Source organism: Suncus etruscus, chromosome 4 (assembly GCF_024139225.1).
Source record: "Suncus etruscus isolate mSunEtr1 chromosome 4, mSunEtr1.pri.cur, whole genome shotgun sequence".
Lineage (NCBI taxonomy): Eukaryota > Metazoa > Chordata > Mammalia > Eulipotyphla > Soricidae > Suncus > Suncus etruscus.
The window spans coordinates 58,075,716-58,091,300 of record NC_064851.1 but is presented as its reverse complement, the minus strand read 5'-3'; the positions used below and the strand labels follow the sequence as shown (position 1 = coordinate 58,091,300).

The 15,585-nt window shown below is 43.6% G+C and overlaps 1 protein-coding gene across 1 annotated transcript in view; it reads right to left on the bottom strand.

Annotated features, from left to right (window-relative positions):
* ANKRD6 (ankyrin repeat domain 6) overlaps window positions 1-4,751 on the bottom strand; it is a 69,480-nt gene extending 64,729 nt beyond the window's left edge. Inside the window, exon 1 of the mRNA XM_049772205.1 lies at window positions 4,495-4,751. Within this exon, the coding sequence (XP_049628162.1) occupies window positions 4,495-4,614 (120 nt within the window). The 5' untranslated portion in view covers window positions 4,615-4,751. The remainder of the gene's footprint in view (window positions 1-4,494) is intronic.
* Window positions 4,752-15,585: the final 10,834 nt, after the last annotated feature.

Here is a 15,585-nt window from a genome sequence, read left to right as displayed (position 1 = left end):
GTGTTCTTTACATGACTGTAATCATACAACTATAATCATATTTGTAATCACGGTGTTTAAATAAAGATAATTTAAAAAAAAAGAAAAAAAGAAAAAAAAAGAACTGCTGGCTGAACGGGGTGACAGATGCGTGCTATGAGCTGGAGGAGAAAGACCTCATCCTCCATCCCTCCATCAGTCAGCCCCATCAAGGGCTGAATTGCAACAGTTTCTCAGTCAGATTTGACACATTTCAAATAATCAAGAATCACATGCTGCTACTTTATTAACACAGATACAGAACTGTTACTCCACCCTGGATTTACGTGTAGCGACCTGAAACCCACCCATTTCTGGGAGGGGTCTTGGGAACTGGATAGTAGGTGTAACCTTACCTGCGAGACCCTCCCATTCCTGGGAGGGGTCTTGGAAATGTTAGATAAGGCTTGAACCAAGGGAATTCGGGCCCCTTTTGGCTTTTTGGCCTTTTGGCTCTTTGCCCTTTCTGCGCTGCTGTGCGCTCTGGCTTCTGGGTTTCTGTGTTCTGGTCTTTGACCAGCATGGAGCCCAAAGGGAAGATGGCTAACAGGAAATAAGATGCAGGGCTAGCAAAATATTGCTGTGCTTGAAAGGTTATGAATAGGCCACACACACGTGGTGGCTAGGGCTTGAATAAAGTTGTTGCTTCCTGACGCCTGACTGTGAGTGAGTGATTTCACCTGGGCCTGGGACTCGCCGACTGCATGGAGGTTGCAGAGCCACGTGGACTGGGATGGCACGGAGAGAAATCCACCGCCATCCAGCCCCATCGTTAATTATTTAATGCTACATCTTGGCTCCGAACTTTGACCTGAATCCTGGACCCAAGAAAACAGCAATCATGGTGAGATTTCTGCTTTTCAGTTTCATTTTGGCTCTTTTCAGGTGCACTGAGCCCAAAACCCTGGGCCACGTGCAACAATGTTCAAATATGGCCGTAACCCCTTCTAGGGAAAAAAGGGCAACTGAAAAAAGAGAGGTGGAAGCTTGCATCACCTCCAGCCCAGGCCCAGGCCCAGAACTGAAACTTTGTTACAAGAAACAAAAACCTCGGCCTGTACAAAAACTGATTAAAAGTCTAAATTGAAAATGGAGGAGAAAAAAGACTATTTAAAATGGACTGATTTTCTGAGAATGACCTTTGGCTTGAATTTGGATTTCGACTTTGGAAATTTCGGACTGAACTTTTAGTTTAAATAACTTTGAACTTTGAACATCCAAAAGCCCTCTGCAAAAAAGCTGTGGCCGAAAACTGGCTTGCTAAGTGCTGCCCGGAGGGGAAAAGCGGCGAAAAGCTCCTATCGGCCCAAAAGCAGAAACGCCTCAGCTCAGCTCAGCTCAGCTTTTGCTCCGCTGCAAGCCTGGAAAGGTGAAACAGCAGAAGCAAACCTGCGACCTCATGGTCAACAGAATCGTCTGCGGGGCCTGAAACCATGAAAGGAAGCCACGTGGTGAGATCAGCGTGGAACAAACCAGCAAGTTTACAGAAGCCACGTGGTGAAATCAGCGTAAAACAAATTAATCATTTAAACTATGATTTTAGGTGTAGGAACTAAGCGGATAGTCATATATTTCACTCATAGTTGGTAATGGGATAAGTTTTAATTAGTTAGTGGTTAAAAAATAAAAAAGGGAGGTAATACAGTTTAACATCTAATTTCTAACCACCTGCATCTTTGTCTTAGTCATTTTCTTTATGATTTAAATGTGTTTTGTTGTCTTTCAAAGTTAATATTTTCAATTGCGAAATGTTTTACTGTGTATTTTAATGTACTTAGCCTGTTTTTAAAATGTATGTTATGCATGTATGCTGCAGTACTTGTGTATAAAAAAGATATAGGAACAATAAAGTTCCCCCAATATAGTTTAAAAGTATAGGAACATGAAAGTTCCAAAATAGTGCTTGGTAAAAAAGCATTAATAAGGGCCCGGAGAGATAGCACAGCGGTGTTTGCCTTGCAAGCAGCCTATCCAGGACCTAAGGTGGTTGGTTCGAATCCCGGTGTCCCATATGGTCCCCCGTGCCTGCCAGGAGCTATTTCTGAGCAGACAGCCAGGAGTAACCCCTGAGCACTGCCGGGTGTGACCCAAAAACCAAAAAAAAAAAAAAAAAAAAAAAAAAAAAGCATTAATAAAATTTTAGGTTACAGGTGTAAAGTATATTTTGCAAAAATATATTTTTGAAAAGGGCTGGTATATTAATTTTCACTTTATTACGTTGCTGCATGAAAATATTAACCCACCTTTGGCTAAAGGTGGAGTCAAAATTACAAAAGGCTCTTTTTATATTTTAAAGAAGGGGGAAATGTTACTCCACCCTGGATTTACGTGTAGCGACCTGAGACCCACCCATTTCTGGGAGGGGTCTTGGGAACTGGATAGTAGGTGTAACCTTACCTGCGAGACCCTCCCATTCCTGGGAGGGGTCTTGGAAATGTTAGATAAGGCTTGAACCAAGGGAATTCGGGCCCCCTTTTGGCTTTTTGCCTTTTTGGCTCTTTGCCCTTTCTGCGCTGCTGTGCACTCTGGCTTCTGGGTTTCTGTGTTCTGGTCTTTGACCAGCATGGAGCCCAAAGGGAAGATGGCTAACAGGAAATAAGATGCAGGGCTAGCAAAATATTGCTGTGCTTGAAAGGTTATGAATAGGCCACACACACGTGGTGGCTAGGGCTTGAATAAAGTTGTTGCTTCCTGACGCCTGCGTGTGAGTGAGTGATTTCGCGTTTCACCTGGGCCTGGAACTCGCCGGCTGGATGGGGGATGAAGCCACGTGGCTGGGGCCTAAGCACAAAGGCCTCCATCCACCGCCATCCAGCCCCATCCTTAATTATTTAATACAACACAGAACATCTGAGTTGAAGAGCTAGAGTTGGAGGTCCCAGATTCAATGCCCAGCAAACTTTAGTCCCCTGAGCACCATTAGGGTGGTTCAAGACTAAAGCAGGGAAGAAACAACATGGATGTTTCTTCAAAGAGACTCAGTAGAGAAAAAGCTAAGACATCTGAACATTTAGAGAGAAAATTAGCACAACTAAGGGAGAAGCTAAAATATGACTAAATCAAGAAAACGAACACAGGGCAATCACTAACATCAGGGTACCAGCACTATATATGGTCCCCTTAGTTCTACCATCCAGAAGTAAGCCCTGAGCATTGGTGGGTGAAACCACCCCCCTAAAAAAAAACATTAAAAATAAACACTTTGGGGCCAGAGTGATATCACAGCAGATAGGGCTTATTTGCCTTGCATGCGGCCAGCCCAGGTTCTATCCCCAGCACCCTGTATGGACCCCTGAGGCTGCCAGTAGTGATTTCTGAGCACCGAGACAGGAGTAACTGCTAAGTGCTGCTGAGTATGGCCTCAAAACAATCATCCCCCTAAGAAGCCCCCCCCCCCCCAAACAACAAACACTTTAGGGCCAGAGTGGTAGTACAGTAAATAGGGTAAGTACTTGCCTTGTACCTAGAGGACCCAAGTTTGATATATGGCACCTCATAGGATCCCTTGAACACAGATTCAAGGGTAAGTCCTGAGTACCAGTAGGTATGGCCCCAAAACAAAAATAAAGATAGAAATGAATGCTTGTTTTTTGTTTGTTTGTTTGTTTGTTTTTGGACCACACCCAATTATGCTCCCATCTTTCTCCTGGCTCTTATCATCTCAAGGGTTATTCTTGGCAGGGAAACCATTTTTTCTATATGGGAAACCATATAAAGTCCTAGGGATCAAACCCAGGGCATCAGGGTGCAAAGCAAGTGCCTTACCCACTCTATCAACTCACTTGCTCCAGAAAATAAAAGGATTTTTGGGAGGAGGACAGAGGGATTGGGTCATATCTAGTGGTGCTCAGGGCTTACTTTTGGTTCTGAGTTCAGGAATAACTCCTGGTAGATGACCATTTATGGTATCAAGAATCAAACTTAGGGGGCCGGAGAGATAGCATGGAGGTAAGGCATTTGCCTTTCGTGCAGGAGGTCATCGGTTTGAATCCCGGCACCCCATATGGTCCCCAGTGCCTGCCAGGAGCAATTTCTGAGCCTGGAGCCAGGAATAACCCCTGAGCACTGCTGGGTGTGACCCAAAAACCACAAAAAAAAAAAAAAAAAAAAAAAAAGAATCAAACTTAGGAGGCTAGCTGTGTGCAAGGCAAGCAAGAACCTTACCTGTGCTACTATCTCTAGTCCCCAATATTTTTTGAGGTACTAGGGGATTCAGATGTTATACTAAAAATTGAATCCTGTTGAGCTGATGCCATGTCAGACTTATGCCCTACCCACTGTACTATCACTCCAGATCCCCAATGAAAGGACTTTTAACCTCCCTTCCTTCTGCCCAAATCTCCATCACTGTGGAGGGATAGGAAGCCAGTTGTTTGAAAGTCAACAACCAAACATAACAATTTTGTGAACAAGGAATACAGGTAGCCTTTCCCCACTGCAGAGAATGTCTAAAGTACTTGTATTTTCTCTTTTTACCTTGGTCACTGCTACCTTGGCGCCCTTATTGATGAGCTGAACCACATTCTCTGCTTGGCCTTTGTACGCAGCTATGAGAAGACGTTCTGAAAGCACAGCGACCTCATCCTGCTGGCTCATGAATTAGGAGGTTTGTGGTAAAGCAGTGGATAATTCCTGTAGCTCAGGTTACCACCGGCTGGCCTGGCACCTCCTGGAAAGCTGCTCGGGATCATCTATCATCAGAAGAAGCCCAACTTCTCTGCCATCTTCCAGACCTAGGAGTAAAAGAAAAAGCTGCTATCAGTGCTAATTCAGACCGAACAGACATCCTGCAGCTGTTCATTAGGGGTGAGAGAAGTGAAGACATCCAGGAGCAGCTGATTTTCCAAACTATGAGTGAAGGGCAGCCACGTTCGCCAATGCTTTTCCCCTCAAAAACATGCTCAGAATGTTTTGCCTAGGAGTCTGGGATCCTAAACAGTACCTGGTCTCAAGACCCTCCACGGACAGCTAGCTGTCCATTCACTCTTCAGTCCTGTCATCTGGAATCTCCTAACAGGTCAGGTGAGTGTGGGCCATACCCTGCAGACCTGGCCTAATGGGGTTTCTCTGCCTGCACTGCAGCTCCAACTAAATCTGGAAGAGATCTGGGTCCTGTCCTGGGCTGTCTCTGGACCCCAACATACCTCGGAGCCACAGATTCTGCAAACTGTGATGTGTGGACACATCTTAGCAGGGCTAGACAAATGTGTCCTTGCTCACCAGTGGGAAATCAAAAGCACAAAGTTCCAAGTGGAATCTGGGATCAAAGGTCTGCAAGAGACAAGCTGGAGAAATTGGAAGATCTTCTTCCCACCCAATGAACAGAAGTGTAAAGAATAATCTTCCTGGAAGTGGAGGTTACTCTTAGACCAAATCCAAGGCCCTGTGGTTGCTCCAGAGCCAAAGCATTTTTTGGCAAGAAAAGTAATGTTTATTATGGGTTGGACTTGCTCTTGTGAGGGCTCAAAGAAATGAACTTCTCTTTGTTTCAGAACACACTCCATAAAAATACACAATGGAAATTATTCTTCAGCTTAGATCTTAACGCACATTGTAATTTGGGGGGGGGGTGTTACTCCTGGCAGTGCTCAGGACTTACTCCTGGCTCTGTGCTCAGGAATCATCACTTCAGGTGGGCTCCAGGGACAGGTGTCAGGAACCAAACCCAGTTTAGCCATATGCAAGGCAAATGCCTTACATGCTGTACAATTTCTCTTAGCCCCACACATTCTAATTTTGAAAATCTAAAAAAGATACTTTCGAGGCAAGAGTGATAGTACAGTAGTTAAGGCCTTGTAAGTATCTGCGCAGGGTTGATCCGTGGCATCCCATGTGGCATTCACCCCATCCCCAACTGGAGTGATACCATCCCTGAGCACAGTTGGGTATGGCCCCTGTTGATTAAAATAATAAATTAGGCCCTTAGGATGGAGCTGGATGGAGCTGGATGGTGATGGAGGCCTTTCTCCTCCAGCCCGGGCCACATGGCTCCACCTTCTCCATCAGCTGGCGGGTCTGCCAGTTCAGGTGATTGTGGTGGGCAGAAAACTCACATGCAGTCAGGCTTCCAAAGACAGAACATCTTTATATGCCCTGGCCATCACGTGTGGCCTATATTATAAACCTATTTAAGCACATGCCATTCTTAGCTTGCCCTGCATCTTAGCTTCCTTCAGCTATCTCTCCTCCTGCTGCCTTCTCCATTCTCCGTCCAGCCAAATTCCCTTGCCCTTCTGGCCGAAAACCTTTTGTTACCTCCCAAAGACCCCTCCCAGAAATGGGAGGTCTATTAGCAGATAAGGTTACACTGGAGGAAATGGGGGTGTGTGGTTACAGCCTCCAACCCCAAACCCCAAAATTCTCCAAAGAAAAGACACTTTTACTGTTGCTTCCACTGAAACCCAGTGTTCCTTTATGTCTGTGAAGATTAAGGATGGTTCAAAAGGCTGCTAAGCACAGGCTTTGCATGCAGAAGTCCTGGGTTCAACACCCCCAGCACTATATAGTCTCCTGGGAACCACCAAGAGTGGTCCTGAGCACCTCTGAGTGTATATACTCCCTTTTTCCCCCAAACCCCACAATAAATAAATAAAGATTAAAAAGATTAGTTACTGGGGGGCCCGGAGAGATAGCACAGTGGCATTTGCCTTGCAAACAGCCGATCCAGGACCAAAGGTGGTTGGTTCAAATCCCGGTGTCCCATATGGTCCCCCGTGCCTGCCAGGAGCTATTTCTGAGCAGACAGCCAGGAGTAACCCCTGAGCACTGCCGGGTGTGGCCCAAAAACCAAAAAAAAAAAAAGATTAGTTACTGGGGCCAGAGAGACAGCATGGAGGTAAGGTGTTTGCCTTTCATGCAGAAGGTCATTGGTTTGAATCCCAGCATCCCATATGGTCCCCGGAGCCTGCCAGGAGGATTTCTGAGTGTGGAGCCAGGAGGAACCCCTGAACGCTGCCAGATGTGACCCCAAAACAAAACAAACAAACAAAAAGATTAGTTACTGTCAGTAAAGGTCAAAATGTACCACAGCCTAACTAGGACATCACCCACACTGGGGAGGGTTAAAGATTCCACCAATAACACACACTGTGGTTATAGGGGATCAAAGATGCTGACTTGATATGCAAAAACAGTGGGAAAATTCTTATGTGGTAACCTTAGAAAAGCCATTCTTTTTGGAGGATGAGGAATTTGGGCCACACTTGTTAATACTCAGGACTGACTCCTGGCTAGACACCCAGAAATTACTCCTGGCTATGCTCAGGAGACCATAATGCCAGAGTTTAACCTAGCTTGGCCAAGTGCAAGGCAAATGCCTTACCCACTGGATTATTTATAATAAAATATTATTTATAATATTTGTTATATTATTATAATATATACTATTATATTACTATAATACAAATATAATAGAATATATTATAATAATTATATGTGATTATATAAATATCATTTATATTTATATAAGATTGTTTATAGTAAGAAAATTCTTTCTTATTCCCCTCCTTATCCAACTTGTAAATGTTCTGGTTTTCCCACAGTTTTTCACACTGCAGGTGTAGTGCTGAGAGGGAAGAGAGAAAAGGCACCTTGTTGCTCCACGGAGCCCTCACACCAGGCTCAGAGAATCCTGGAGGTGAGTGACTTCAAAGAACCAGCCAATGGTTAGAAATCTTTGTTGAGAAAAATGAGCCAATGAAAGATCTAACCGAACTTCAAAACACAGAGAATTGGGGCTAGAAATGCCTTTGGAAATCCCCAGGTGTTAGCGAAAGACTAAGGTTTGGGCTTTCTGTTCCCAGACAGCCCCACTCTTTGGAACTGGATTGTTTTATAAACACAGGCTGCACTGTCTCTTTATTCTGCTAATCTGCAATACCTTCACACCAATTATACTCTCTTTGGCTCTTTACTTCAATTCTGAAAAACACTCCAAGCCCAGAGGGCAAGAAAACAGAGCATTAGGGATGGCTTCCTCCAAAATCTTCTTCCCCAAACACATTCTTCTTCATCTACTCATTAGCTTTGTGTACTGAACCTAACTCTGCAAAACACACATACACACACATTCCCAACACACATAAACCCCATTCTTAGCACATGCACAAACACACAAAGACAGGTGTGCACACACACCTTATTTACACACACACACACACACACACACACACACACACACACACACACACACACACACACACACACCATTCCCAGTTCTTTGCTCCATGAGCTTTAGACTATCTCAAGTTCTCATAAAAAGCAGTCACAGCTATTTTATGTCTTCTGCTCTGTAGTATAGCTGCTGGGATAGAGCCTGGAGCAAATAGCACAGTCCAACAGCTGAGACCAAGTGCTCTACTCCAGCAGATTTATCCGCTGCCCCGGCAACAGATTCAAGAGTCATAAGGCTGAACCCTGATAGTCACCTCTTCCACACTTGTGACCACGAAGTAAACTCAGCCTCTCAAACATGGATCTGAGCCCTAGGTCCACTCTTTCCTTTCTTTTCTTTTCTTTTCTTTTCTTTTCTTTTCTTTTCTTTTCTTTTCTTTTCTTTTCTTTTCTTTTCTTTTCTTTTCTTTTCTTTTCTTTTCTTTTTTTTTTTTTTTAAGTAGAGTCAAAACCTTCCTGGGTAGAGAGGAATTTCTTGGGCTTTGAGTCTAACAATTACACTGTCTTTACACTGTCATACCCGGCAGCGCTCAGGGGTTACTCCTGGCTCTACACTCAGAAATCGCTCCTGGCAGGCTCGGGGGACCATATGGGACATCGGGATTCGAACCACCATCCTTCTGCATGCAAAGCAAATGCATTACCTCCATGCTATCTCTCCAGCCCCAACCTAGGCCCACTCTTGCCAAGGCTACAAGTGAGCGAGACAGCCTTGTTTTTACATAATTGCTCTGCAAGCCCACTATATATTAATCCCTTTGGTTCCAAGAAAGATATTATTGTTGAGAAGCAAGATTGATCAAGCTGCAATGTTATTCCTTTGTATGTTTGCTGGTACCATACTTCCCATAATCCCCACCTTTGATTCACACTGCCATTAGACCAATGTACAGCTGGTCTGAGGCAGAGGGTGGCTTTTAGGACAGGTAACACATAGAATTTGGGATGCTTTCTCAGAGTTACACAGAAAATTGCTTGCATGTAATTGCTTATATGCTGAAGTATATAAGGTGCTTGCTTTGCATGTGGTCAACCTGGGTGCTATTCCTAGAGCCCACTGGCCCCTAGAGTATCCTCAGATGCAGAGCTAGCAGTAAACCCTGAACACTGCAGGCTATGACACAAAACCATACCAACCAATCACCAACCAAAAACTGCCGTTAAAATCAGCCCTAGAATCCTGGCTTTTCTATTCCTTATCTATTGCAAGTACGAAAGGAATTGAAGGACTGGGTGGCCATGTTTGATTCCTCTTGCTGCTTCCTGGACCACCTTCCCTATATGCCCTTTGGCAGGAGTGCAAATCCAGCCTGGCTTCTCCATCCTGTTTCCTCCTCCTTATTGTATTACATTCTTGCATCCTTTTCTTCCATTCAAAGCAAGGATCCTCATCCTTTTGGTTGAATCTATATTGGGTTTCATCCCTAATGCCTCTGATTAGACAAGTCAGGCCAGGCAGAGAACAGCAAAGAACTCAGAAGAGGGTTGGAGGCCCCATAATGAGTGGGAGGACAGAAGGGGAGATTATAGTGAGTTCTTCATTAACTGAGTCTCCTCTTGCAAGTAGAGTCAAAACCTTCCTGGGTAGAGAGGAATTTCTTGGGCTTTGAGTCTAACAATTACACTGTCTTTATTACAGTGCTCACTTCCACAGCATACCAAAGGAGAACCTTTCATGCAAACATGTTGTCAGTTTTCAAAAGAAAGAAAAAGCAAATGCTTGCTCAGAAACAGAAAAGAAACCTGGATCCAGAGAGTCTGCTTTCCAAGCTCCTCTCTTACCTTCCAGCTTACTATTTTTTTTTGTTCAGTGTGCCTATTCCAGCTCTCATCACAAATGCTAATAGGCCACTTTGCTGCTTCATCTCTCAGGGACAGGTTTTCTTTGTAGAGTCCAAGATCTAAAAGATTTACTTTACTTTATTTTTACTTTTACTTAAATTATTATTTAAATAAATTTTATTGTTTAATTAAAATTATAATTTTAATTTAATTTTAATTTATTTGCATGGGGATTAAGTACAAATTTACTAGATACTAGTAACACTCCAAACACATTGGCTTCTTGACAGACAAAATAGTCTAGAAGAGACCTGCAAAGAAAAGTGCCAGTTAGGCATTTATAGGTATCTCACTCCCGACTTGACTGAGACCTCCGTGTGTGTGTGTGTGTGTGTGTGTGTGTGTGTGTGTGTGTGTGTGTGTGTATGTGCGCGCGCAATACAGCTGGCTCTTGCTGTTGTCTTTCTGGATTAGTCTGCCAACATGGATCAAATCATATCTCAAAACTGACTGAGACCTCCATTCAGCTCATGTGGCTTCTCAGTGAATTGGCTCTCCCAGCTGGTGAAGATTGGGATCTTCAGCTGCCCCTGCTGTGGCAGATGATTTGAAGTCACAATCAACCATAGAAAGGCAGAAGGTTTTCAAAGGATGCTCAGAGAAGGATCTGAAGTTTGCTGCCTTGGGTGCTGTGCCAGGAAAAGAAAGAAATGCTGTGTTTGTAAGGAAGGAAGCATGCAGGCCCGGAAGGCACTCCTGTCAGGGTGATAGTTTGTCAGTGCAGACAGACACTGCCTCCTCACAGCATAGCCCCAGCCAGACCACAGCAGAAGTTGGCCAGTCACCACCTCAGCCTTCATCACCTGGAATATTTTATACCAGTGTCCCAAATAGTCTGCAGGGAAAGTGGAGGGGTGAAAAAGAAGTAAGATGTTTTGAAGGTGCTGAAGGACCATGAATATCCATCTCAGTGTGTCCTCCACTTCTTGAAGTGTCAGAAAGCCAATTTCCCCTCTTTGGGAGGAAGGTTTTTTTTATTTTTATTATAGACTTGAGGCTACATCTGTTTTGTGCTCAGGGGTCACATCTGGTGGTGCTTAGGGGACCATTTGAAGTACTGGGATTTATACTAGGTCACATCTGCATGCTAGGTAAAACCCTTAACTGTTGTTCTCTCTGTCTCTGTCTCTCTCTCCAGTCCCAGGAGGGAAGTTTTGATTTGACCTTATGACAGTTACACCAATTCTTTTTTTTTAAAATAATATCTTTATTTAAACACCATGATTACAAACATGATTGTAGTTGGTTTCAGTAAGAAAAAGAGCACACCCTTGACAAGTGCAACATTCCTACCACCAATGCCCCCATCTCCTTCCTCCTTCACCCCCTGCCTGTATTCAAGACAGGCATTCTACTTCTCTCACTCATTAACATTGTCGTGGTAGTTGTTAGTGTAGTTATTTCTCTAACTGCACTCACCACTCTTTGTGGTGAGCTTCATATGGTAGCTAGTTTTTCCACATCTCATCTCTGGGCATTATTACAATAAGGTCTTTTATTTTTCATAAAACCCAAGATGAGTGAGACTATTTTGTGTGTGTCTCTCTCCCTTTGACTTATTTCACTCAGTACAACAGTTTCCATGCCTATCTATGTATAGAAAAATTTCATGACTTTATCTCTCCTGATGGCTACATAATATTCCATCATGCATATGTACCACAGTTTCTTTAGCCATTCATTTGTTGAAGGGCATCTTGGTTGTTTCCAGATTCTGGCTATTGTAAATAGTGCTGCAATGAATATAGGTGTGAGGAAGGTATTTTCACATTGTGTTTTTGTATTCCTAGGGTATATCCCTACGAGTGGAGATCACACCAATTCTAAAATCAGAAATTACTGACCCTGGAAGTGGGAAAATGTGTCTGTTCGTGGCTCTGTCAAATGCCACCAGTTGAGGCTGCTTTGCCTAGGCAATGGCTCTGTCACACTCTGTCACAGACCAAGGGCAGAAAGCCAGGGGCATTGCAGAGGTCAGATTCACTAGCTGAATATATCCCCAGAGGTGTCTGATGGCTCTTCTTGAGACGATGAATTCCACACAATGCTCTTGAGCAGGAGGGACAACATGATAATGGCTGTCCCAGAGTCTGCCCCCTTCCCAACAAATGATGTGCAGAGAAAGCCAGCAAGTTCCTTTGCATGCAGAGCTGTGCCCACTCGCTTGCTCTAGGGGGCTGACAAATCTTTCAGGCTGCTTTGGGGCCATATGCTGAATTTCTGAGGAAACTGCTACTTCAGGAAGCTGTGCAATGGATATACCCTGCCCTGAAGAAATGACAATAATACCAACCCAGTGCCCTTTTTTTTTTTTTTTTTTTTTTTTTTTTTTTTTTTGTGGTTTTTGGGTCACACCCGGCAGTGCTCAGGGGTTATTCCTGGCTCCAGGCTCAGAAATTGCTCCTGGCAGGCACGGGAGGACCATATATGGGACGCCGGGATTCGAACCGATGACCTCCTGCATGAGAGGCAAACGCCTTACCTCCATGCTATCTCTCCGGCCCCAACCCAGTGCCCTTTTAAGTTAAGATCTGGCATAAAAGGGTTGAATCCTTCAGGAACTGTGGGTTTGATAGTGGAAAAAAGCAATCTGACTCTTAAAGGTAATTTTGTTCATCTAGGAATTATAGCTTTTTACTATGTTGGAGAAATAATAGTTCTTTTTGTTTTGTTTCGTTTTTGGGTCACAAATGGCGACACTCAGGAGTTATTCAATGAATTACAATGTCTATATGAATGCCATCACTTACCTATAGGCTGCTAGTCTAAAAATAACCATAGGAAAAATTCGGACTGTAGGCATTTCAATACTTGGGTTTTGTTAGAGTGTATGTAAACAGAGGCCTTTGAACTAGTCCTCATATGTATTATATGTATCTTAATTGGTTTCCGTTGGTCTTGTTTCCCCATTGCCTTTTCTTCTGCCTTTCCCCCTCCCCTTGGAAGGTAGGGCTTTGTTTTTTATCTCAATAAATACGAGTCAGGAGGCCTTAGTGAAAGCTGCCATCTAGGCTTGTAGTTACATGTGGTGGAGTGACTGGCTTGTGGGTGAACAGCTTGCAGTGTGAGTTTCTTGCCTGCTAAAACCTTCATATCTGTGTGGATTATTTATTGCGGGGAATTGCTACCATATCAGCTTCTCCTATCCTGCCTGGATAGAGGGTATGGGATTCCCCTTTCCCCTCTGGGGACTGGGGAATGCTCAACCTATAATTCAACAAGTGTACACCAATAAACCCCCAGAATATCTCTATTGGAAAAATCTAAGAACTCAATGATTTTCGAAAACTTTTAGGTGTGGGGTTGGAGAGATAGCATGGAAGTAAGGTGTTTGCCTTGCATGCATAAGGACAGTGGTTTGAATCCCGGCATCCCATATGGCCCGAGCCTGCCAGGAGTGATTTCTGAGCATAGAGCCAGGAGTGATCCCTGAGCACTCTTGGGAGTGACCCCCCCAAACAAAACAAAACAAAACAAAACTTTTAAGTGGCATAAATTGGATTCATCCCTCTCTTGGGATTCCAAACTCTGAACTTAGCAGCCTATTCTTGAGGGAAAAAAAATCCAGTTAAGTTCTGCATCTATTAAGTGAACTGAACATATATGATCACACATGTTCAGAGCCATGATTGTAGTAGGTGAAAAGTGGAAACTCAAATGTTCATCAACTGGTAAACATATAAAGTGTAGGAGACTCCTACAGTAGATTAATGTTTAGTCAAAAAAAGGAACCAGGTCCAGAGCAATAGCACAGCAGGTAGGGTGTTTGCCTTGCACATGGCTGACCTGGTTCAATCCCTGGTATCCCATATGGTCCCCTGAGCCTGCCAGGAGCGATTTCTGAGTGCAGAGCCAGGAATAACCCGTGAATGCTGCTGCAAGGTGTGGCCCCCAAAACAAAAACAAAACAAAAGAAACCAATTAGTGCTAAATGCTTTAACAAGAATGAATATTGTGGGGCCAGAGATAGTCCAGGGTTTAAGGCACTTATCCTGCATATGACTAACTTGATTTGATCCCCAACTCCACCAGAAGTGATCCCTTAGCTCAGTGTCAGGAGTAAGTCCTAACACTTCCAGATGTGGCTCCCGACCTTACCCCCACCCCCAAGGAAATGATGCTAGACACAAAAGATCACATTGTAGACTGATATTTATGCAAAATATCCAGAACAGGCAGATCTCTTAGAGAAGGAATGTAGTTTAGTAGTTGGAAAAGGAGAAATGGAGGATGGATAATACCCTAATCTCTATACATCCCTCCCAGTTCCTAAATTGTATATTGGAAAAGGGTGATTTTTTTTACAGTATGTAAAATAAATCTTACTGAAAGAAAATAAAGTTTTTGGCCTGTTAGCTTAACAAGCTGGAGCATGTGCTTCATACACTGGAGGTTTGAATTAAGTCCCAGACACCATATAGTACCCTAAGAATAGCTGGGAGAGTGCTCCAAGCATTGGGCTAGGAACAGTTCTTAAACACCACTGGGTGTTGTCTCAAAACCAAAAGAGTTAAAAATTATTTTTAAAAGTCCAGTAATGTGCCAGGGCATTAAACTTAAACAAACATAGTCTTGGCTGCTACCTGTCACATGTCATTTAAGAGCTCAAGCTCCAATCACCTAATCTATCAAAGAGAATAATGCAGAAGTTATTTCAAACATTGTGGGTGAAGTTCCAACCTGGGTAATAAAGTGTTTAACACAATGATGATGCATAAAAATACCCAATAAATTACTGTTGATGCTAAGGTAATAGAAACAGTGAAAGCTGGCTCTTGTCTAACATTCCTCTCGCCATTACTGGAATAGACTAATCAATGGCTTCTCTCACATCCACTAAGGAATAGAAACATCTAAGAGGTCTGTTGTTTATAGTAGATAGACATGATGTCATACACATGGGCTTCAGCTAGTGAATGTGGTGCTCACTGGAAATGGTGACATGCAGCCAGGAGGAGGATCCCCAGGAGAAAGGCCTGAGAAAGGCTGGATGTCTCCTGGCTCCAAGAGCAACTCTTGCACACCCACCATTATCCTGACCCAGCTTGTTGCTGGAATGCATCATGCATAGTCCCCCAAGTTGCCATTTGGGCAACCTTTTGGCATCTTTTGGCAGTGCCAATCATCTCTATAAACCAGATATATTTTTCAAAGTAGCCTACTAAGGTATTTCCTATGGTATTCTTTTTATTTATGAACATATTTCATTTATTTTTAAGTGCTTGGGGGCTTACTCCTAGATTGGTACTTCCAGGTCACTCCTGGCACTGCCTCAGAGAATCAAGTAACTTGCAGCCAATTTTTAAAGAGGTGAGATCTATACAAAGAAAACTAAAAGGTCAGAGTGGTGGTGCTAGAGGTAAGGCATCTTACCTTTGGGAAGTATTGCCATTTTTCCCTCTTTTTTTTGACTTTTGGGTCATACCTGATGGTGCTCAGAAATTGCTCCTGGCTGGCTTGGGGACCATATGGGATGCCAGGATTCAAACCACTGTCCATCCTGGATCGGCAGCGTACAAGGCAAACGCCTTATCACCGTACTATATCTCCGGC